We start from the raw sequence: 25,206 nt of genomic DNA, 5'->3' as shown, positions 1-25,206 counted from the left end.
CAACCAAAAAAAAAAAAAACAACCCAGAAAACAGGAAAAACAAACAACACTGTAACAAATTCAAAAAACTTTAAAAATGGTCCACATCAAAAAAAAAAATTCTGAAATAAAATAAAACAAAAATATGTATAGGTAAAGGAATGACATGAAGGTTAAAAATACCCAGATGCTGGAGGAAAAAGAAAAAAAAAGGACGTCGGTAGATTTTTTTTCCATTGCACCTTTATTGTTTACTCTGTTCACGGTTCAGAATTCTCACAGTCTTTCTAGAACCACACGGAACCTGTGAGATGGCTCCCTCCCCCAACAGTCCATGATATGTCTAAGCAGCCTCCTCTTGGCCCTCCTCAAGTCCTTACATGTACAACGTTCTGCCAGGGTGCAAGGAGTTCCCAAGGGTTATTTATTCTTGGGAGGGAAGGAGGGCGGGGAGCAGAGCTGGCCCTCAGCAAACCATCGGTGAGCATCCGGCCCCGAGGGCCCTTTCCCGGCCAGTGCCTGTCTCTCCATTCCCTCTTTTCCAGCATTTGATGCCCCTCACTGGGCTAGGGAATCAGACAGCTCTGGGAATTTGCGTTCTGACTCACCACTACCAGCTACCTGACCTCGGGGAAGTCTCCCCCATCTGAGTTCCCCTTTCTTTCTCTATGATGTAGGACAGAGACTCTCTAGTTCATTTCCTGTGAGCATTCAATAACTGAAGGAATACAGAGTCTGGCACAATGCCTAGCACACAGTATGTCCTGAACACACATCAACTTCTGTTCCTTCTGGTGGGGAAGAGAAGACTCCTGATGAGGGCCAGGTGCTAAGGGCATCTGCTTTAAAAAGTGCCTGGTCCCTAACACAGTCCAAGAAGTGACTCTCTAAGGGTGAAATTTCAGACACCATGACATCAGGAGGGAGAGAGACCTGGCCGTGATCTCCTGGACATCATTCGACTCCACCTAGGTAGCCTGCTGCTTCTTTTGCCCACAGGCAAGGCTGGCGCTGGCAGAAGGAATGCTAACCTTCTTTATAAGGCCATGCCGCTGCAGCCAGTGAAAGGCCCCATCTCAGGGAGGCAGGAGAACAGGGCACATTCATTCTGATTCAACTGTCCCTGCCAGGGAGGAAGTTGCTTCATGTGGGTGTAGACCAGGAGCCTGAAGAAATGTAGCAATCTTTTGGGGTGAACGTTGCATACCCTTCTAGTGCTCCTGAAAAGTCACCTGTTGCAGGGGTGTCCTCCCAGCCTGAAACAGCCAGGTGAGCTCTTATGGTGGGGGGAGTCCAAGTGTCATTTACACCCCTACCTACTTTGCAAAGGCTCCCAGGAGGCTCACGAAGGGAATTACGCTCCTAACACTGAACTTTGCCCCCCTTGTCCTTCCCACCTATCTTTCATGGCATGTGGCCATTAAAATCAAATCTCATCGACAAATGGTCACAAGAATGAAATAATGCTGCCAATGAGAAGCTGAATACTCCATCCTATAGTTGATCCACAGATGTAGCCACGCCCTTCCTCCATGGTATTCCTTGTAAAAAAATTTTTTTAAAGCTGATCTATATCACTCAGCCCTGTTCATGCATAATTCTCAGTAAGGATACGGTACATCCAAAGTCCACATGCCCACGACCGTTTTACATCTCCAGTATAACAACAAAAAGTCGCTCAATGGACAATCTTAAAACATGCACCAACCAAGATCACAGCTGGTCTTACGGGAAAATGTCCTCCAGACCGAAAAGCACGAGAGGGAGAGAGAAGGGAAACGATTCCAAATGAGAGAATGAGGACTAGAGCGATTACACAACATAACAAGTGCAGTCTAAGGTAGATACAGCAGGTAAAACCAAGGAAAGCTGTATGGATCCAGGAGTGCCTCTCCAAATATTTGGTTCATGCTAAAAAATAGAGCACATTTATTAAAAATATATATTTATAAACCTTGATATGAACAGATACACACATCAAGCCAATGAAAAAAAGAAAAAATAAGTTATCTCCCCAGTATCAAATAGTTAGACACTTTTGATGAATGGGATGCTTGTTAAGGATTGTCCCTGTGGTTTTTTGGTACCAAACAGTTCATCGAGTTAGGAGGAAACACATGTCCTGGGAGAGAGGCCAAGAGCTGTGTCTGCTGTGAGCTGTGTCCACCCGTTCCTCTTTTTGAACACGTGACATCCGTCAGCGACCTGGGATAACCCATCTCTGCACCCATCCACTCCCTGATGGTGTCAAAGGGCAGTCTTCCAAGCATCCTTTCGGGTCCCCTGCCAACAACGTTGAGTTCCTTGCTGTGTGAATGAGTTTTGGTGGATTCATTGTGCTTTAGTGTCTGCTCCTCGCAGCAGGGTTGGTTGATTTTGGTGACCCTTTATCAAGTTCGAAGGTGCATCTGATCGAGCGGTGTGTGTCGGTCAAGGCTGGTTGTTGGCGCAGTGTCCGATCACTGATCTGCCAACACACAGGACTCCTCCTGTCTTTTGGCCATCCTGAGGCCTGAGGACCCGCTGGGCCATTCACAGAGTGGTGTAGATGTATACAAATATGATGACGATCAGGTTCAGAATGGTCCCAATAATCCCCAGCATCGCCAAGACACTCTCTTCTTTACTCTCCTTTTCCTGGCCTCCTCTATCTTCATCATTTCCACCCGTGATTACCATCTTGGTGGCAAATGTCTTTATCTTCCTCCCCAGACTAACCTGCAATTGGAAAGAGGCAGCACAAAAAAATGACAGTTTATAAGCATCCTCTCCAAAGCCTGGCAGACTGAGTGGGGGAGTGAGTTCATGTCTGGGGACGAGGTCTTGGGTGGGCCCAAAACGCTCATGGAGAAAACCTTGGGACGTACTGCTCTCTGGCCATGGAGAAATGGCAGGGCGTGGCTGATCCATTTCAAGGATGAAGATCGTGATACTGGCGTAAGGAGCTCAGCCCTGGGGTTCAGCTTGGCCACCACCTGCTCTACTGGGATTCTGTTTTAGTCCTTTCCCTTGAAGCAGAGACAGAGACAGCCACACAGTCGCCCAACAAAAGCACATGGGCTCTCCCACAGCAGCGGGAATTTGACACGCGTTCACATACTAGATCCCACCCTAGACAAGTCCAGTCCTGCACGTGCATGAAGTGGGCAGGCCGGCGTCATGGTCACACTATACTTTAAACACTGGCCACCCTGCGAACAAGGGTGACCGAACACAGGGAAGGGAATTTACTGAGACCAGAGAGGATGGAAACGGGGGACAGGGAGAGCATCATAAGAATCCCACATCACCACCAGTGGGAGCACACACTGGTCAAATCATTCTGGAAAGTTCCCTGGCATGACCCAGAGAAGCAAAGAGATATTCCCCAACGGGGCTCAACACCTGACCTCCTAGGTGTTCATCTTAGAGAAATCTCTGTACCTGTGAACTTGGAGATGGTGACAGAAATGCTCCTGAAGGCTTCAGCTGTGACGGTAGAGGACCAGAAGTAACCCAAGCAGGCATCAAGAGTTGAAGAGACAGACACGTGGCTCCTACGATGGACGCATCCACACCAGAGAATGTGACACGGCAGTGAAATGAACGCACAGCGGCTACACGTGACGGTGTGGATGAGGCCCCATCTCAAATGAAGAAGCGTGGTGCAGAGAACGCCCACAGCATGTGTCAATTCATAAAGACTCAACCAGGGCACATCAAACAAGTACATTTAGAGATGCACACTTTGGTGTTTGTAAAATGCAAGAGAATGACCAACAGAATTCAGGAGAGTGGCTACTTATAGGAAAGGACAAAGCGGGAATCCCCTCGAAGGAGCACCAAAGACCTTCAATATACTGGTCATTTTCCATTTGTGAGGCTGTGCGGGAAGCATGTGGGGGTTCATTTCTTATCTTTATCCCTTCAACTGTTTCAGAGATTGCCTGACGTATATGATGTATTTTGTAATAACTAAGATATTTATATTTATTCTTTAAAATCATAAATATGACCATTCAGGGGGCCTGGGGAGCAGCTGAAGCCTTCTTTTCCACTGATGACTAATCCAAACAATGTGGGGGGGAAAATGACTAATGTGTATGAGGTGGCAACAGCAATAGCCTGTCCTACTTGATGAGATGGGACAGGGACCAGGCCAGGGCCCCTGGCTGCACCTTTTCTATTAGAGAGCTGTGTCTTTTCAAGCTAGAAGGCTTTCCAGGCTCCAGAGTGGTGACAATTAATTTTCTCTGTCAACCTGACTGAGTCCTGGATCCTGGGGTGCCCAGACATTTTTAAAACATGATTCTGGGTGTGCCTGTGAGGGTGGTTGCTGGATGAGACTGACATTGGAATCGGTAGACGGAGCAAAGCAGACTGCCTTCCCCCAGTGTGGGTGGGTCTCATCTAAGCAGCTGAAGGCCTGAATAGCAAAAAAAAAAAGGGCTGAATGAGAAGGAACTTCTGCCCGACTGCCTTTGAGCTGGGACATCAGCTGTTTCCTGCTTTTGAATCCAGACAGAAACCTAGGCTCTTCCTGGGTGTTGAGCCTGCCAGCCTTCAGACCGAAATGAAACCATCAGCTCTCCTGAGTCTCCTGGTTGCTGACTCACTCTGCAGATCCCAAGACTTGGCGGTCTCCATAATCACATGGGGCTTCCCAGGTGGCACTAGGGGTAAAGAACCTGCCTGCCAATGCAGGTTAGATGTAACAGACACAGGTTCGATCCCTGGGTCAGGAAGATCCCCTGGAGGAGGGCATGGCAACCCTCTCCAGTATCCTTGCCTGGAGAATCCCACGGACAGAGGAGCATGGTGGTCCAGAGCATCGCACAGAGTTGGATATGACTGAAGTGACTTAGCGTGCATAATGATATGAGCCAATTTCTTATAACAAACCTCTATCTCTCTTTCTATCTATCTGTGTCTCTCTCTCATTGGTTCTGCTTCTCTGAAGAACTCTTGACAAGTCAGTTCAGGGATCAAAGGATATTTCAGACAAATATGAGAAGAATCACAAAAAAGGACTCCAGGAAGGCAGAGAGGATGGCTGCCAGGTGAGACGCCTGCACATCTCTTCCTTCCTCTGGGCACATGGGCCCCTGCAAGGGCCAGGTCACACCTTGGGAATCTAGTTTGGGTTTAGGACACAGTGTCTGTGGATAGATTTCTGTGTGAAGGAAAGACACACAGTGAAGACGCAGGGAACTGACGCAACAGGCATATGTGCACAAATGAACAAGCGTGTGCCTTAAAGGGAAGTCTCATTCCCTTCACAACTTTGGTTTATTTGACAGACTTAGAGTGGGTTCCTACCACCCTAAAGTGGTCAGGGCAAGACTTCATCTTTTCAGAGCTCTCCACTCTGTCCTAGCCAATTGAATGAAACTTCTTGGAATAACATCTGTATACAGGATGTAACTTCTAACTAGAATTGCTTTTTAAATGAAAAAAGTAGCTTTGGCTAGGCAAAGCTTCCAGGCTGGATATGTTTGGTTTTCTTTCTTTTTCTTCCCAGTACAGTTTTTTTAATGATGTGTAATACACAAACAGAAAGGCGCACAGACTTTACACATACTTGATGAATATTCATACCTGTTAGCTGTCACCAACATCAAGAAACAGAACCTTTACGTACCCTAGGAGGCTCCCTATTCCATTCAATCATTTTCCTCCTGCCTCTTGAAAACCATTACCTTGATTTCTAACATCCTAGATAGTTTTGCCTGTTTATGGATTTTATAGAAACAGAACCATACAGGATGTCCTCTTTTGAGTCTTTCCCCCTTCAATGTTATGTTGGTGAGACTCACCCATGTGTGTGCAGCTGTAGCTTGTTCATTCGCATTGTGAACAGTACTCCATTATATAAACAGACCCACTATGTATGCATTTATTTTACTGCTGATGGGCATTTGGGTTGCTTTCAGTTTGAGGTCATTATGCTGTTCTGAACATTCTTTTACATTTCTGCTGGCAAACACACATATGCATTTCCCGAATGTTTTAAATGAAATTTTTCACATACAGCAAAAAAAAAAAAAAAACACTTTATACTGAGCACCCATACACTCAGCAACTAAATGTCACTATTAGCATGTTACTATACTTGCTTTTAGTCACTCACCTAGAGCCAGACATCCTGGCGTGTAAAATCAAGTGGCCCTTAGGAAGCATCACTACGAACAAAACTAGTGGAAATGATGGAATTCCAGCTGAGCTATTTAAAATATAAAAGATGATGCTGTTCGAGAACTATACTCAATATATCAGCAAATTTGGAAAACTCAGCAGTGGCCACAGGACTGGAAAAGGTCAGTTTTCATTCCAATCCCAAAGAAGGACAATGCCAAAGAATGCTCAAACTACTGTACAATTGCAGTCATTTCAAATGATAGCAAGGGTATGCTCAAAATCTTTCAAGCTAGGCTTCAGCAATACATGAACTGAGAACTTTCAGGTGTACAAGCTGGGTTTCAAAGAGCCAGAGGAACCAGATATAAAAATGCCAACATTTGCTGGACCATGGAGAAAGCAAGGGAGTTCCAGAAAGCCATCTACTTCTGTTCCACTGACTATGCTAAAGCCTTTGAGTGTATGGATCACAACACACTGTGGAGAATCTTTAAAAGATGGAAGTACCAGACCACCTTACCTGCCTCCTGAGAAACCTGTATGCAGGTCAAGAAGCAATAGTTAGAACCAGACATGGAACAACAGATTGCAAAATTGGGAAAACAGTAAAAGCTGTATGTTGTCACCTGCGTATTTAACTTATATGCAGAGCACATCATGTGAAATGCCAGGCTGGATAAATCACAAGCTGGAGTCAAGATCGCCAAAAGAAATATCAACAACCTCAGATATGCAGATGATACCACCCTAATGGCAGAAAGCAAAGAGTCTCCTGATGAAAATCAAAGAAGAGAGTGAAAAAGTTGGTTTAAAACTCAACATTCAAAAAATGAAGATCATGGCATCTTGTCCCCTCACTTCATGGCAAACAGAAGAGGAAAAAGTGGAAGCAGTGACAGATTTTACTTTCTTGGGCTCCAAAATCACTGTGAATGGCCACTGCAGCCATAAAATTAAAAGACATTTGCTACTTGAGAGAAGGAAAGTGATGACAAACCTAGACAGTGTATTAAAACACAGAGATACCACTTTGCCGACAAAGGTCCGTACAGTCAAAAAGTTACGGTTTTTTGCAGTGGTAAAGAATCTGCCTGTCAATGCAGGAGACACTGGAGATGTGGGTTTGATCCCTGGGTTGGGAAGATACCCTGGAGTAGAAAATAGGAACCCACTCCAGTATTCTTGCCTGGAAAATTCGATGGACAGAGGAGCCTGGCTGGCTATAGTCCATGGGGTCGCAAAGAGTCGGAGATGACTGAGCACACACATCATTTTTCTAGTAGTCATGTATGAATGTTTCAGCTGAACCATACAGAAGGCTGAGCACTGAAGAACTCATGCCTTCATATTGTAGTGCTGGATAAGGCTTTTGAGATTGCAAGGAGATCAAACCAGTCCATCCTAAAGGAAACCAAACCTGAGTATTCTTTGGAAGAACTGATGCTGAAGCTGAAGCCCCAATACTCTGACCATCTGATGTGAAGAGCTGACTCGCTGGAAAAGACTGATGCTGGGAAAGATTAAGGGCAGGAGGAGAGGGGGTGGCAGAGGATGAGATGGTTGGATGGCATCACGGACTCAATGGACATGAGCTTGAGAAAACTCCAGAAGATGGTGAAGGACAGGGGAGCCTGGTGTCCTGCAGTCCATAGGGTTGCAAAGAGTCAAACATGACTTACCGAACAACAACATTTGTTTTCTCAGATACCTATCCCTGCATCTATCCAGCCATCTTTTTGGGGTGCATTTCAAAGTGAACTATAAATATCATTATCTATATCAGTCGCTCAGTCATGCCTGACTCTTTGCGACCCCAGGTACTACAGCCCGCCAGGGACCTCTGTCCATGGGATTTTACAGGCAAGAGTATAGGAGTGGGTTGCCATTTCCTTCTCCAGGCAAATATCATCCTTTTAAATACTTCCCTTTAAATACTGCAGCTTACATGTATTAACTAGAGTCAATGTTTGTTTGCAATGTTTTCTTTTGAGGTAAATCTGTGCCATTTCCTATTGGCTCCATCCACCTAAGAGAACTGCTAGGGTATAAGGTATAAGTGGTTGTATCCACTCACTTGTTTCTGAGTGCGAGGCTGGCCCCTTCTTTTATCTTGGTGATTCCATGGCCTTCGCATGAGGTCACAAGAAGGAAAAGGGACATCCGCTCCCTTCTCTGCCCTGAACAGACATCTTCCCAGGCACCAGTTATCTTTCATGGGTCTGCTGTTTCTTGCAGTTCCTTTAGCTAGACTTGAGACTAGTTCCTTTACCTCTCCCTGAGAGAGCAAGCTTCTGAATCTCCAACCCCAAGCACAGGGCTTAGCATGGACCAGGCATTCGGGTAAGGGCACTGCAGGAATGAGTGAGTGGGTACTGCGGCGGAGGGGGCGGTGGAGGTTGGGGGGTGAATCTGGCCATCCCCATCTCTGCAGGGCAGGGAAAAGATCACTAAGGTCGGTCTAAAGAGACATAATTAGTGCTGCCCTTAAAACCCAACACCCATCATCGCGGTCACTCAAGCAAAACCAAGTGCCAGTCACGGAGGCTGCTTGGTTTCAAGGCTTAATTTAGCCTCTTCCCCGAGTTAACCCGAGACAGCTCTGACTCAGGAGGAAGTGGAGGAGAATAATCAGGTCGACTGTGTTTACTTTCTGAGGTCTCTGCAGCAAACCGAGAGCCCAGAAGAGGCCTTCTCCGACTCCCAAGAGCTGCATTCCCAAAGTCTGCCTCCAAGCGGCTTGAGTCATCAGCCTGAATTTCCCCAGAGAAACCGCGTTGGGGGTGCAGCCGGATTCCCAAGGGAGCCACCGAGGGTTTCCTTGGAGAGAAGTGATTGGAACATGGTTTCCCTTGGGAAAAACTGTCTGGCCAGGGAGTGGAGGAGAATGAAAGAGGTTGGGAGATTAGCTGAAAACTAGACCAATAAGAGAGATGGGAGGGGAAAATAAAACCAAAATAAAACAGAAAGGAAAGGTGGGGCCTAGGCAACATCTGACGTGAGTCCAGCTGCACAGGTTAAGTTCATTCATTCAGTCCCTCACTCATTCCTTCCTGCCAGGAGCTGAAGCGGGGAGAGGGGAGTGAGAGTTAACTGCTAATGGGAAAGGTGTTTTTTGGGGGCATGATAAAAATGTTCTAGACTTAAATTTTGGTGATGGTTGCACAACTCTGAATTGTATACTTTGAAGAGGTGAATGCGGTGGTTTGTGGATTTTATCTCAATAAAGAGATTTATCTAAAAAAGAGAGCATTTGCAACAGTAGTGGAAATATAAACTACCTAGAAATCAATCTAACAAAAATATGCAAAATTTTTTAAAAAGAAAAGTTTACAGACATAAAGTTGCACCTACATAAGAAGGAAGACACACCATCTTCAAGGAGTGCGAGAGTCAATATCTAGAAAACATGAGTTCTTCCTAAGGTGATCTATATACGGAGCTACTGCAGTCAAAATTTCTACAGGGTTTTTGGTGCTACCTAGCAGGCTGATTCTAAAATGTATATCGAAGTGCGGAGAGATAATAATAGCCAAATTATTTATTAAAGAAAAATAAGGAAGGGGAACTTGCCTAATAAGATGTGTTGAATTATTATACAGCTTTAGGACTTAACCCTTAGAAAGATAAGTCAAAAGAACAGAAATAGAGCTACACATACATGGACACTGCTCATCACTGGGGGAAATGGGCTTCTGGATAAACAGTGCTAGAATAATTGGGTAACCATATAGAAAAAATCAGACCAAATTTCACGAGTTCCAGGTGGATTACAAACAACTGCAAAAACTAAGAACTTTTATAAGACTGTATAAGTGAATATCTTTATGACCTTGAGGCAGAGGATACCTTATTGAGATATAACAGTTCAAACTATAAAGAAAGATAGTAATAAATTCAAAAACATTAAATTTAATACCTCTGTTTATAAAAAATCATAAAGTTAAGCCATAATCTGGGATATATATATATATATACACACACACACACACATGTGTGTATGTACTATGTGTCTGTCATATACATACTATATACACTGTATATCATACATATCATGTTAGTGTCACACCAGTAAGAAAATGATAAAACTCCCAGTAGAAAACTGGGCAAAAACCATGTTCAGGCACTTCTCAAAACAGTAAGTAACTGTCGAGAAGCTAAACCTCAGTAATCAGAGAAACGCAAATTAAAATACGATGAGAAAAAAAAATAATAAAATACAGTGAGTTACTACCCAACAGCCATGATGGACAAGAGGTGAAAAAATCAGAGAAAACCATTCAATACTTAGACAAAGACTGTAAAGCAACAGGGAGACTTGTTCACCAGCTTCGGGAGTACTGGGGCCTTCCAGATGGCTCAGTGGTAAAGACCCTCCTGTCAATGCAGGAGACGCAAGAGACACAGGTTCGATCGCTGAGCCAGGAAGATCCCCTGGAGAAGGAAACGGCAACCCACTCCAGTATTCCTGCCTGGAGAATTCCATGGACAGAGGAGCCTGGTGGGCTACGTCCACAGGGTTGCAAAGAATCGGACATGACGGAGCGACTGAGCACATGCAGAAGTGGAACTTGGTCACTGTCACTTTGTAAGACAAGATGCTACCGTCTTATAAAGATGGGTATGCTCAGACCCTGGTGACCCACCATCCCACCTGTGGGCACACACCTGGGTACACCTGCACCAATGGCCCACAGCGGCCAAGCATCTTGACAGAGAGCAACGTCAGTATTAGCAACATGTTGGGAGCAACACAAATGTCCATCCACAGTGGCCTGTCATATATTCTGTACGGCGTGAAAAGGAGTGAAATGCTGCAGGCTGCAAGAATAAATCGCTAATACAACGTAGATTAAAAAAGTAAGCTGCCAAAGACTACACAAAGGATAGTTCCATCTATATAAAGTTCAAAAAGAAGGAAAACTGAACAAGTTGTTTAGAGGTTGAGTGAATGAAAGTCTGACTCTTTGCCACCCCATGGACTTCAATAGTCCATGAAATTCTCCAGGCCAGAATACTGGATTGGGTAGCCCATCCATTCTCCAGGGGATCTTAAGCCCAAGAATACTGGAGTGGGTAGCCTGTCCCTTCTCCAGAGGATCTTAAGCCCAAGAATACTGCAGTGGGTAGCCTTTCCCTTCTCCAGGGGATCTTCCCAAGCCAGGGATTAAACTCGGATCTCTTGCATTGCAGGCGATTCTTTTACCAGCTGAGCCACCAGGGAAGCCCAAGAATACTGCAGTGGGTAGCCTACCCCTTCGCCAGAGGATCTTCCCGACCCTGGAATTGAACCATGGTCTCCTGCACTGCAGGCGGATTCTTTACCAGCTGATCTATCAGGGATAAAATTACAAAGAAAAGCAAGAGGATAATAAACCAAAAGGCCAGGGGAGTGATTACTACCAAGTAGAGAGGGGGGAGTGGATGGGATTGGGGACCCCTGAAGTACTGGTAATATTTCTTAAGTGGAGAGGTGGGTACATGGATGCTTGTTCTTTACATCTTACATTTTCTAAATAGACTTTTGATATCCATCCAATAATTCACACAATTAATTAATGAATAATTATTTCAACTGAATACTTACTAATGAAACAAAGCTTATAATAAAAACAAATTTATAATTCATTAAAACAACTTAAAAAAAAAAGATCCACAGGGTTCTAAAGACTAGAAGTATTGAGTGCTATGTAAATATGTATGTGTAAATTCCAGGAGGAGCACTGTGCTCTGTAACCAGGGAGAGGCCACCCTCTCTGCAAAGATCAAGGTGATGTTATGGTACTCTGCTCAATGTTAAGTGGCAGCCTGGATGGGAGCGGAGTCTGGGGGAGAATGGTTACGTGTGTATGTATGGCTGAGTTCCCTCGTTGTTCACCTAAAATGATCACAGCATTGTTAATTGACTGTATCCCAATACAAATTAAAAAAAAAAAAAAAAAAGACCAAGGTGATTGTGCAAGGCAATAATACCTCAGGTTTTGACAAAGTGATATTCAGTGAGAAGAAATGACAAGTCTGCCCTCAAACGCATCTGACATCCTATCTCGGCTCTGTGGTTTACCAGCTGTGTGATTTGGGCAAGCGGCTTCACCTCTCTCAGACTCAGTTTCCTAATCTGTAAGGCGGGGGTTAATATTTAGCTTGTAGGACTAAATAGGATGGCTGTGAACTGTCTGGTTCAAGGACTGGCAATTACTGAGATTAAATGATGATGATGTGGATGGTGACTGGGACTTGTTCTTGTGGCCCCAGGAGCCTCCTTTCCTCCAGCTAAACACCGCCTACCTCTAACTGGTTCATGCAGTTCCGCTTAATTACGATCCTGCTCCTGGAAAGACCCATTCCAAAATCACAGCATTTACGAGGAAAACGGTACTCCAGGAAAGGTTTTCCCAGCCTGGTGGGGCAGGGCTATCCCCTCCATCATTCTGGGGCAGCACACCCACTAATGCTGCCCAGAGCCACACTGACTTTGGAGTCACCACACCATGCTACGGAATCGTGATGCTACAGAGCCACGTGGCCCTCTTCCTGTTTGAGGGAAGTGAGTGTTTGGAACCCAAAGACAGGACTGAGTATTCTGACTCTGTTACATTTCAGCAGGCTGACTTTTGCCCATGGAGCCACCCTGTGAGGCCATCTCAGCTTCCAGAGGACCCCTTCTACCTACCCAGTCCTTCTCCTCCATCTTCAGACCATCCACAAACTGGACATGCACACTCTCCACGCTGTTGTCTAGATGATTCATGTCCCAATTTTTGACCAGATTTCCAGGGTAATGCTAGCATCATTTGCATCACAAGTCATTTGACTTCTATTGTTTGCTTTCTCCTTCTATGCATATTTTTCTATCTTTTTTGAAAGATGCCGTGAAGTCCAGCTAAGACTTCTAGGTCTACCAGGTCAGTGACCTTGCCAGAGGAGGACATGGCTGAGAGATGCAGTCCTAGGGATCCACACTGGGTCCTGGTGCCCTAGGTCCCCTCAATTCACTTGCAGGGTCCCCTTCTCTACACCCAATTTCTCAGAGCTGTTTAGTAAGTCACAGATCTTCCTTCAGCTGCCACTTGGCAATCAACAGCAAACAGGGACTGGAAAAAAAAAAAAACCTCACAGAATTATGAAATATTGCACAGCAGTTTAAAATGAGGATCAAAAGACCAAGTGGCCTAAAGGCAGATGCCCCAGCTATGAGATGGGGAAAAAACCACAAGATATTGCAATTCAGTCCTACTTAGGATTCCAAATAATAGTTTTAAAGCCTCACTAGAACAGGAGAAAATGCCTGGGGGAAGAATATTTTGAAATTTTCTGTAATGTAGTTGATTATGTTATTTTAGATGTGAAGAGCTGACTCACTGGAAAAGACCCTGATGCTGGGAAAGACTGAAGGCAAAGGGAGAATAGGGCGGCAGAGGATGAGATGGTTGGATAGCATCATCGACTCAACGGACATGAATCTGAGCAAACTCCAGGAGACAGCGAAGGACAGGAAAGCTTGGAGTGCTGCAGTCCATGGGGTCACAAAGAGTCAGACACGACTTAGCGATTGAACACATGTTGTTTATATTCCCTCATATTCAAAACACATATATGCGTAAATAAAACCATGAAGACTCCAAGTGCTTCTGCCTTTCTAAGAGCCTTAGAAAATTCACTATACGAGTGAAAAGGACAAAGCAGGCAGCCTTCTCTGTGACAGAATCTCTCTGCTGGGGGAAGGAAGTGGGGAGGGGGCTGGAATTTGAGCTGGGAAACGGGTGTGGCTGTGTGTGGTAATGCCAAATGTTCAAAGTTCTGACAGTGTTTTTGTTCCACCAGAGATACTCAGGCAACATGGAGCTGGTTTCAATACCCTTTAATTCTAGCAGAAATTCATTTTTCAAAATACTGCCAGTCTTGGGACTAAATCTGTGCTCCCCAACATGCTGAGAGGCACCACTCATTCCAGACAAGGAGAGGAGAGACTATTTCATTCAAATTCTTTCCAGGACTCGCTGACCACCTTCCCAAGAGTGGCTCTGGCTCAACTGTAATTCCCAGTGTTTCTCCATCTCAGGGACATTTTGATATTGTTGCGGGGAGGAAGTTTCATTCCATCCTATTTAACAAGGATGAGCTTTTGCCTGGACATTCAGAAACACTGGGTGACAAATCCAGTGGATGGTGCCAGAGCATTAAAGAACCACTGACATCTCCCTAGAGAACAGACCTTAGTGGTCCCTTAAAACACAGCATTCCCTGGGGAACCCATGGACCAGGATTCCCATCAGTATCCTCCAAGCATCCACAGAGCATCTGCCAATGGAAGACCAGGTCCTCGGGCATCTCATGCCCCAGGGAGGGGGAGACATAAACATCACTATGGTGATGTGAGCCCTGGGCACTGGGGAACACACAACGGGGGAGTCCCCACTCACCTGAGAGTCATGCAGGGAATTCTCCCAGGAAGATGGGAGGGAGCTAAGCTGAGACCCAAATGGCTAGCAGGACTAGTTCAGCCCATCTAGGGGAGAAAACTAGGCATTAGGAGATTGGCAGGTGCAAAGAAAAGGTGAATGTGTGAAAGGCTGCACGCAGTGAGTCTGGGCGATGAAGCATCCCAGTGAGTCTGGAGAGAGCGGAAGTCTCAGGGGGAAGAAGAGGCCAGAACAGGGGCTCCTGTAAACCACACAGAGTTTTAGAATTTATTCCACAGACTGTGCGATAAGTACATGGATGCTCATTTCATATTTATTATCTCAACCATACACATACATTATTTATACGTGAGATGGACTTCCCCAGTGGCTTAACAGTAAAGAGTCCACCTGCAATGCAGGAGACACACGAGACGCAGGTTTGATTCCTGGGTCAGAAAGATCCCTTGAAGGAGGGCATGGCAGCCCACTCCAGTATTCTTGCCTGGAGAATCCCATGAACAGAGGAGCTTGGCAGGCTATAGTCCACAGGGTCGCAAAGAGTCAAGACACGACTGAGCATGAGCAAGCACAAGCATACATGAGACACTTTATGAAAAAATTTACAAAACCCATGTAGCTCCTAAAATCAGACCCCGGTTAGTAAAAAATGGTAACCTGCTCTCCAAGATGAAATGTTCGGACCAGGTGCCCTCCAGCTCTGCCTCAGGAAATCAGCCGGGATGCGCTGTCCGAGGGACAGACACCCAGCACCCAGGCAAGGTCCTCTGCGGAAGCTGGGCAAGAGTTCTCCAGAGCACATGCTCCTGCCCACGTGCCCACACCCAGGCCAGGCAGCCACAGAATAGCCTATGTTTCATTAGATGCTACTTAGGGCAGATGGCAGCTTGGACACACCTGTGAATTTACCCCCCTAGGGGTTCCAAAGAGCCATCGAAGAAAGAACATTTGTAAAGCACTTAACCTGCTCAACAAAGGTTTACAATTGTTATTATTATCATTACTGAGTCCAAGTTTGTACTGCTCATCAGAGACAAGTTGCTGGGACAAGGAATAGCTACTTTATTTGGAAAGCTGGCAGACTGAGAAGATGGTGGACTCATGTCCCAAAGAACCATCTTGCCCAAGTTAGAATTTGGGCTTCTTTTATACCAAGAGGGGAGGAGGTAGAGTCAAACATTTCTTGGTTCTGGTCAGCCTCCAGAAGGGATGTGTTAGCTTCTTCCTTCCTGCAGTTATTCACAGGTGGGCCTGGCCAGGAGGTTTCCTATGAGCTAAAGAAAAGGTATTTTAGCTTAATGCTCATTACCTGGGAGACAGCGTTCCCAGAGATGGGCCATTATGTATAATGTAAGCTTATGGGCATCATCCCTTTAGTGATTAACTTGTAATAAAATACAAAGGTTCTCCTTTATTACATCATCATTATCATTGTCTTTTACTAACTGACAAGATATTGCTGTATCCAGCTTTTCATGAGACCTGTCACGATGTGACCAGTAACTACTTCTCTAACTACCCAAGAAGATAACAATTGTAGCTGCTAACTATATTGTCATCCAGCCTGTCAACCACAGGTGAGCAATGGGCAGACTGGGACCAGCCTCCTACCTGCTCCTAACCTGGGGAAGAGCCTGGGAAAATCTCTCTGCACTCAGCTCACCTGTGTGATCAAGGAGAGTGTGGGTCCGGATAATAAGATATGGGGGCCCTCGTCGGTAGATGGGCTTGTTTTCTTTCCCACCTCGAAATCTGATGAAAGGGAGGCTTAGTTTACTATGTGGAAGGTAAGAAAAGTTTAAATACTGATATAAAGAGAAAAAACAGCTCCCTGTACTAACCCTTAAGGGTAAATTAATCAGTCTTTCTCTCACTCAGATGACAGTACATTTTTAGTTTTGGGAAAAAGGAGTTATATTAGCCTAGACTTCCCTGAGGTCATCAGGTAGCTCCAGGGCAAGATTGCTTAAACCCCGCAGTGGAAACAAGACACACCCCCACCAGCCACATCACATCCACCTGCCTGCTACTCCCTGTGGGCCATGGAGCCCCCTTGCTAGGAGAACCCACTCCCAATTCTCAGAAGAGGCAGGAAGTAGGGAAAGAGGTGGGGACTCTGGGGAGCTGGATCTGAGTTCCAGTTTGGCCCCCAATGAGCCGTGTCACCTTAAATACATCATCCTCTGTCTCCAGTCCTCATCTGTAATCAATTCAAGATGGACACAAACCTTGACTTTCAAGAAACAAACATTTTCCAACAGTTGAGGGTAAAGCTTACTGGAGGGAAAGCTGGCAACACCCAACAGAACTGCATATGCATTTATCTGCCAAGCTGGCAAGCTCACTCCTTGGACAGAGCTCTGAAGACAATGCCCAGCACTGCAAAAATATCCATGCAGTTTATTCAATGCAACATCACTGGAAAATGCAAAAATGTGATAAGCAACCCAAACACTCAGACACAGGAGGGAGCTGAATGAACTCTGGTATAGCCACATGGTGGAGTACTACGCAGCTGTAAAGAAGGAGGGCAAAAGAGTGAAATGAACTAATTTGGGGACCATTCCAGGACATACGGTTAAATTAGAAAAGCAAAGAGTGAGACTGGAATGCTACAATTCACTCAAGAATGAGGCTGTAAGATATACAACCTGCTCATCAATTCAGAAGAAATACAGAAAGGCTAAATTAGAAATGAAAGAGATGGGCTACCTAGAGGAGGTGAGAAGGGGTCGAGAGCAGTCGAGGATGAGATCAGACTGGCAGGGATAAAGAGGGAGTGACATGTCTCCAAGTATATCTTCTGGTTCAGATCTGACGGAAAAGCACTGTGATGTTTTGTATGACCTTCATATGCACACAAAAAAAGCAACTAAAAGCAACCAAGATGTGAGAGAAACTCAAAACAGAATGTCAATGCTAACAAAAGGACCAAATTACTACAAATAGGTAATATAACCACACTGAAGAAGGTGGGAAAGAAAAGCATTAACTTGAGTGGCTTTGGAAAACCATAATTTGAATGTGTAGTGTAGCACTGAGGACCAAAGGTCGGTATACAAGGGCTGTCATCACTTAGTAAATGCATTTCTCACAGGGATGTGGGTTAGCAGTTCTGAAACTACTCTATATTGGAGTTAAATAAATGTATCTGAGATCATGAGAACTGGGCTTCTCACTGCTGGAGAAAGGAATTACAAATAAGGAAAGGAGAGAAGGTTAAGTGACCTTTGTGCTGTTGGACTGGAATTAGAGCTATCAGGATAGACTTATGGTTTTTAATACACATACAGGTAGGTGGATACAGAAATACAGATGAGGATATATTCGTGTCATATATTCATCGCCATGTAATTCCCAGCTGTGTCCCTGGGAGGGTCTAAACGCAGTAACACCTCAGTAGCAATGAGCACACCCAACACCCAGATCTTGGTTTCTATATGCCATTCTCCAATGAAAGGAACCAGGACCCTTGGAGAAGTGGCTTGCCGCAGGATTTGGGAAAGGAAAATACAAGATCACTTTGAATATCTTACCACTTGAAAAAATAAAGAAACGCTCACACAAAAAATGAGTGGGGCTGCTAAAAAACACAAGTGCAAAACGGAAAGTGTTCCTAATATGAGGCCAAAGCTGGAACAACATAAGCAAGAAAATAAATAGCCACAGTAACAAGTCATAGCTTATAGAATAATGCCAGTATCCAGAGGTCTATATAGCTATAAATAATCACATAAACAAATAAATGGGGGAGAAGGGACGGTTCTTTCTTACAGTAGAATTCCAAGTAATAAAAGCAGAAATAAAAAAGGAAATATAAGATTATCATTAGGCAAAGATTACAGTAATGACTGTTGTAGAGAAGACCCCTTGATGGATGCTAAAAGTAATGGGTGAAAATTTAGGGAAAAACAGCGTTTGCTTAGTCTCCCGGGTAAAGTACCTCCCTCCAGACATCTATTAATTTCAAAGGAAAGATAGGAACTTGACAGTGGAGAAGCCTGGCAGACAGTACCTTAAACAAGTGACCAAGGTCAACATCACCAGTGATGAGATACGGACACTATGAACCCCTGATAGGAGGCACCAAGAAGGACACAGCATCACCTCTGTGGGATCCTGCCCAAAAATGGACCACCTCGGTCCAAACCTGACAGAACATCGCACAAACCCAAACTGAGGGTCATTCTACAAAACAACTGATCAGTACTCTTCAAAACGGCCAAGATCATGAGATGCCAGGAAAGATAATCCAACTGTTACAGACTGGGGGACGAAGGAGCCAGGACAATTAAGGAATGTGGGATCCTGGGTGGGACGCTGGAACAGGAAAAGAACCTTCATGGGAAACCTACTGACATCAGAGTAAGGTCTGAGGTTTAGTTAGTAGCCATATACGATGCTCTCTGCCTGGGTTTGCTCACTGCACTCTGACCATGCAAGATGTGAACTTGAGGGGACGCTGGGGGAGGAGAACTCTGTGCTATTTCCGCAACTTTCCTGTAAGTCTAAATTAGTTTTTTAAGAAGACCCAGAGGAATCGGGTGGAGAGGGAGGTGGGAGGGGGGATCAGGATGAGGAATACGTGTAAATCTATGGCTGGTTCATATCAATGTATGACAAAACCCACTGAAATGTTGTGAAGTAATTAGCCTCCAACTAATAAGAAAAAAAAAAAAAAGAAGAAGTAATGCTTAGCGTCATCATTCAGTTACGTCACAACTGCTTCTGCCAGCTCACCAGGCCTTTACCAGGCCCTACAGAACTGTTTGTGGCGTGTGTGTGTGTGCCTGCTCAGTCGTGTCCGACTCTTTTGCAGCCCGATGGACTGTAGCCCGCCAGGCTCCCCTGTCCATGGGATTTTCCAGGCAAGAATACTGGAGTGGGTTGCCTTTTCCGTCTCCAGGGGATCTTTCCGACCCAGGGATCAAACCCGCATCTCCTGCACTGCAGACAGATTCCTTATCACCGAACCACCTGGGAAGCCCTGCTAAAGTGTCAGTCACTCTGTGGGGGCTGGGAAGGGCACCAATCCCTGGTGAAAGGAGCTCCAGAACGGAAGGGAACTTGCAGCACACTTTAACGCCCTCAGCCAGGGCTGCAGTCCTAAGGGGTCCACAGTCAGTCTCTGCAGAGTTCCCAGACTGGGCTGCCCCTCAGCTCCCCGACTCCTCTGCAGACACCCCACCCCCCTACAGCGCCCTGCTTCTCAGAAACACCCAGGACTCAAGGCCTCCGCCTCTCAGGGGCCGAGTCTCAGGGCCCTGGGTTCCGGTCACTTCAGATTCCGCATTTCCGGAGTGACAACGGGGCCTGGCCGGCACCCACCTGCGCTGCACTTAGAACCAGGCCTCTGCCTGAGCGCAGCTCCCAAAGTTCCCATCTGAGAAGCCTGCTCGGCGACCCCGGGCCTGGGCTGCGGACCTCCGGGTCCGTCCCCATCCTCCAGGGGAAGACTGCTTTGCTCCAGAAGCTGACTGATGGCTGACGCTCTGCTCCTGAGGCCGGAGGGGTCAGGCTGCCTCCTTCCTGAATCCAGCCTGTGCCTGCCTGCCCCTCAGCCCTGCCTATCTTGTGGCACGCATACCCCACTGCCCAGCATCCCACAGACCCCCAATGCCAACTGCTTGCCAGCCTCAGTCTGTCTGCCAGACCACCTTTTCCCAGCTCCCCAAAGACGCAGGTCCCGGCCAACCACTCAGGCTGAGCAGCGATTCTCCAGGTGTATCAGGCAGGACCCCAGGTCTATTATCAGGCAGCTAGCAGAACCCACATTACATGGGAGTGAGCCGTCAAACACATCCACAGCTCACAGCATCTGCCAAAACCCTCTTCCCCAGCTGTGGTGGGTCACAGATGACCAAACAGCCTCTGACACGCTCTACCCTGGAGAGGCTGGCATCCGCGTCCCCTCCCTTGGGGTGACAGCACGCAGTTGGCAGTGACCCTGTGCCGGTTTCTGGGTCCAGCCTTAAGACCCTGGCAGCTTCCACTTCCTCCCCTCTGGAACACCGCACTCTGGGGGAAGCCAGGTGCCCTGAAGGAAGGCCAACATCCCTAGGACCGCCTGCTGCAGAGAAGCCTGATCCTGGCCCGTGGAGAGGAACGAGGAAAGAGAGGCTGAAAACCCCGGCTGTGCCAGCCACCCCACCCAGGTACCAAACGTCTGCGCGGAGGAACCTTCCAACAACATGACTCCAACGCAGGAGTCCTCATGTGGCAACCGGCCCACCAAGCTCAGTCCACCCGCAGAGCCTTAAGAGATAATAGCCACTTCTGTCTCAAGGCACTGAGTTTGGCTGGTTGTGCAGAGGATGAGAAGGTTGGATGGCATCACTGATTCAATGGATATGAACTTGGGCGAACTCTGGGAGATGGGGAGGGTCAGGAAGGCCTGGCATACCGCATGAGGTTGCGAAGAGTCAGATACGATTTAGTGACTGAACAACAACGACAATGCAGCAAGAGATAACCCTGGCTGAAAGAGGCTTTTGTTTGCAATCCTTCAGGAGAGAGAGGCTGGTCTTCTTCAAGTAACAGCAAGAGATTACAGCAGAATTTGACAGTTAAAGCAGGCAGTCTTCTGGGAGAACAGCAAAGATCATGAACATCAGTTTTCTCGTCTGTAAAGTGGGTGTCATAATTCCGCAGGGAGTCGGATGAGAACTGGGTGACCGAGCTGGCTGTATCTGAGATTTGTGTCCAATGTGTGTCACAGGGTGTGTATGGAGGGGCTTCATTCTGAAATCCACGGATCTGAGTTCAAATAGATCCAGAGACCTATCAGGGACTCAGGGTGTCGAGAGTCTGGCTGCCCCTCTCAGTCTTAGCCTGGACAGTCCCGCTTGGCTAAGCCATCATCTCTCACCTCCTGCTGGCCCGGGGACCTTGGCCACACTGAAGGCAGTCGGGGGGCACGGGGTGATGGAGCCCTTCCCAGGGGCCAGGCAGTGTTCTGGGCACTTCACATCCATGGACAATTTTAACCCTCAGAATAATCACAGAGGAGGAAGTGCTGTCATCACATTTTATCCAGCAGCAAAGTCAGGCCAGTGAGAGGAACAGACATCCCAAAGCAGGTCCCACAGCTGGGAGGGGTCAAGAGGCTCAGACACACATCTGGCTTTAAGAATACGCTTCCAAGTACCCTGTTCTATTGCTTCCTGGCAAAGGGCCACAAACCTCCCTCCCTCTGTTGATCTCTGAGCCTCAGTTTTCCTGGTGTACAAAATACGACGAGAACACCTACCCGCTAAGTGTCGTGCGGATTAATGAGAACTCACCTTGGTGCCCAACACACCTCTCTCTCCCTCTCCCCACCACCACACTTTGTGGGTGAAGGTTGCAAATAAAGGCTATCCCTGCTCCTTGGAAGAAAAGCTATGACAAATCTAGGCAGCACACTAAAAGGCAGGGCATCTCTGTGCAAACAAAGGTCCATATAGTTAAAGGTACAGTTTTTCCAGTGGTCATGTATGGATGTGAGAGCTGGACCATAAAGAAGGCTGAATACTGAAGAACTGATGCTTTTAAATTGTGGTGCCAGAGAAGACGCTTGAGAATCCCTTTAGACAACAAAGGAGATCAAACCAGTCAATGCTAAAGGAAATCAACCCTGAATATTCATTGAAGGGCTGATGCTGAAGCTGAAGCTCCAGTACTTTGGCCGCCTAATGCGAAGAGCCAACTCATTGGAAAAGACCTTGATGCTGGGAAAGATTGAGGGCAAGAGAAGGGGGCAACAGAGGATGAGATAATAGGATGGCATCACTGACTTAATGGACATGAGTTTGAGCAAACTCCAGGAGATAGTGAAGGATAAGGAAGCCTGGCGTGCTGTAGTTCATGGGGTCACAAAGAGTCAGACATGACTTAGCAACCAAACAACAACTGAGAAAATGTATGTTCCTTAATCTCCCCAAAAAATCACACAAGGGAAAGGACAATCCTTTTACGGAAACTCAATATGAAGATCTTGAATGAATGAGAAACAGAAGAAGCTGAAGTGACTGTGGAGGAATGTGGACCCCTCCTCCTGCAGGGGACATGGAAGCAAAAGTCGCTATTCTTTGCCCCCCACTCCAGTCCAGGCTGAGCAGTTTAACTAGCATATGAAAAGGATGTGGCCAGAAAGTCCTTTAAAGCAGGTCCCCAAACCTTCGGGATCTAATGCCTAATGTAACGATGATAGAAATAAAGTGCACCATAAATGTAATGAATCATCCAGAAACCACCACTCCCCCACCCCACAGTCCACAGAAAGATCCTTTTCCACAAAACCGGTCCCTGGTGCCAAAAAGGTTGGGGACCACGGCTTTAAAGAAGTGAGTTCCTCACCCCATCTCCTGATTACCCAGCACTTGTGTGTCCCCATTTCTCAATGCCCCTGGGGGAGGTCCTGGGGTTTCTGGAGGACACAGCACAGTGCCTGTAACTGAGATTTCTTAGCACTCAGGTCTTGCTGAGCAAACAGCTCAGCCAACTAGCTGTGGATCAACAGCCCGTATTTCATGAATATTTTTCTTTGGAGAGTTGTACCCATCAACATTTCACTTTCTCAGGAGCATTTGCATTTTAATGTGAATTTTTCCTCGACACGACCAGACAGCTGGGTGGGTTTTACCATCGACTGTGATACCAAAATCCCATCTCTGCATATGGATTCTCCAAGGGTGTTTGTGTCCTGGCTGGAAATAACATCTGTCTGAATGATAGCTTTTCTGAAGAAGCCACTACTGACATGCAGAGAGAAGTAAGGGTTACAATTTTGATCCAATGCGTGTCTAAAATTAATGGGGAAAAATTTTTTTAATGGATTTTGCTATCAGGCCTCATCCTCCCCCAAACATATATAATATAGCTTCTGCCTACCTGTCCAAATTCCTCCTACTCTCCTCAGTCTTTCCTGTACCAACTGCACCCTCAACCCTTTTGGCAAATACCACCCCAGACTCTTTGCACTTGACATTTCCTCTATCAGACACTTTGACCAAACTTTTGAGCTGACTTGCTCCTATAGTATTCAAGTTTTGCTTAGATAGTCTGCCATCAAAGAAATCTTCCTGGCTACCCCATCTGTAAAGGTCCTACCTCTTCACCCTTCATTCACATACCTACTTTATTTTCCTTAAGGCAATGATCATGACCTGAAAGCATATTATTTTTTTATTCTTCCTCCTCTTCCTCATTTGGAAGACTAGCCACATGAAGACAATCTTGTCCTCCAGAGAAGCCCCAGTGCCAAGAACAATGTCAAGTGAATCGAAGAGACTCCATAAGTTGCTTTAAATAAATGCGTAAGTGCCCATTTTCCAGATGAGAAAGTTGTGGCTCACTGGGGGTAAACGATTTGTCCATGACAGCAGGATCCAGGGGCATCAACCCTTACACTGTTGTGAGCCCAAATCTATCAGATTAACTCCTACAGTCTATATTTGCATACCTTCTTTCTTTTTTAAATTATTTATTTGGCCACGTCAAGTCTTAGTTGCGGCATGCAGGATCTTCGTTGCATTATGCAGGACCTTTCGTTGCAGTGCACAGAGTCTCTAGTTGCAGCATGCAGGCTTAGTGGCTCTGGGGCATGTGGGATCTTAATTCCCTGACCAGGGATCGAACCTGCATCCCCTGAATTGCAAGACAGATTCTTAACCACTGGACCACCAAGGAAGTATCTATATTTGCATAATTTCTATTTCCTGACTCAACCCAAGCACATTGGCTCCCTTGAGATCTCCAACACCGACACCATCTACATGGGGGTTGGTGCCCAGAAGATGCTCAGGCAACATCTGCAGAAAGAAGTCTGAATGCATGAGCAGGATTCCCTGTCTGTGATTCACATGTGGGAGAGGAGATGGGAACACCAAGGGTCTTCCCATCTGACAACTCCCTGGTCACTCAACCCCTATTCTAATATCTTCCCCACAGGGATGCCTAGATTTCTGCTGGAGCATCTCAGGGCTGCAGGAATCACCGCCTCCCATGAGCAATCACTCTTGCCAGAAAGTTTTTCCGCCAGCCAGACGATAGTTTGGGCTCCTTTCTCTACTAAGCACAGGCCTTCTGGAACTCTTCCTTGAATCGCTTCCTACCCATCTCAAATGTTATGTTACAAAATAAAAGAGAGAATCAATAAATGATCGCTGAAGATAAAAGGCCGGGGCGGGCGGGGGGGGGGTGGTGGGGAACACACTCTTAAAAAGCTAAAGAAGGCCGAAAAAGAGAGAAAAAGGTATTTAAGGAAAGCACTTGTAAACCATGCGCCCTCAGCCCTGTCTATCTGCACATAAAACAGACCAGAACTTCCCGCTACGAGACTGTCTGTCTATAAAATGGGGATATGGGCCAGACGGGTTCACCGCTTCTAAAGGCAGTGCTGCCCCTCTTTTACTGCCTTCTGTTAGATGCTGACAGGTAGTCAGAAATCCAGCACCACTTGCCCTTCTGGGACTATTCTCTGCCTGGGACCCCGAGCACCATGTCCCACATGCGAACAGCTGACACGGATAAGCACTGTGTCCAGGCCACCCACTCACTGCCTAGCACAGCCCTGTCTGCACCAGGCAGCCTCTGTCTGCGCCCTCCATCCAACAGACTTACAGCCCCCCGGGGGGAAAGAGGGTGGGGGAGGGATAAATTCAGAGTCTGGGTTTAGTAGATACAAACTACTACCTATAAAACAGATAAA

General features: G+C 46.4%; 1 protein-coding gene across 2 annotated transcripts in view; it reads right to left on the bottom strand.

The window, feature by feature from the left end:
- Positions 1-299: 299 nt before the first annotated feature.
- TUNAR (TCL1 upstream neural differentiation-associated RNA) overlaps positions 300-25,206 on the bottom strand; it is a 52,350-nt gene continuing 27,443 nt past the window's right edge. For both annotated transcript variants that reach the window (XM_061159713.1, XM_061159714.1), the window contains exon 2: positions 300-2,697. In XM_061159713.1, the coding sequence (XP_061015696.1) occupies positions 2,512-2,697 (186 nt within the window). In that variant the 3' untranslated portion in view covers positions 300-2,511. The remainder of the gene's footprint in view (positions 2,698-25,206) is intronic.

The sequence above is a fragment of the Dama dama genome, chromosome 13 (assembly GCF_033118175.1).
Source record: "Dama dama isolate Ldn47 chromosome 13, ASM3311817v1, whole genome shotgun sequence".
In the NCBI taxonomy this organism is placed as follows: Eukaryota; Metazoa; Chordata; class Mammalia; order Artiodactyla; family Cervidae; genus Dama; species Dama dama.
This window is presented reverse-complemented; position numbering and strand designations above follow the sequence as displayed.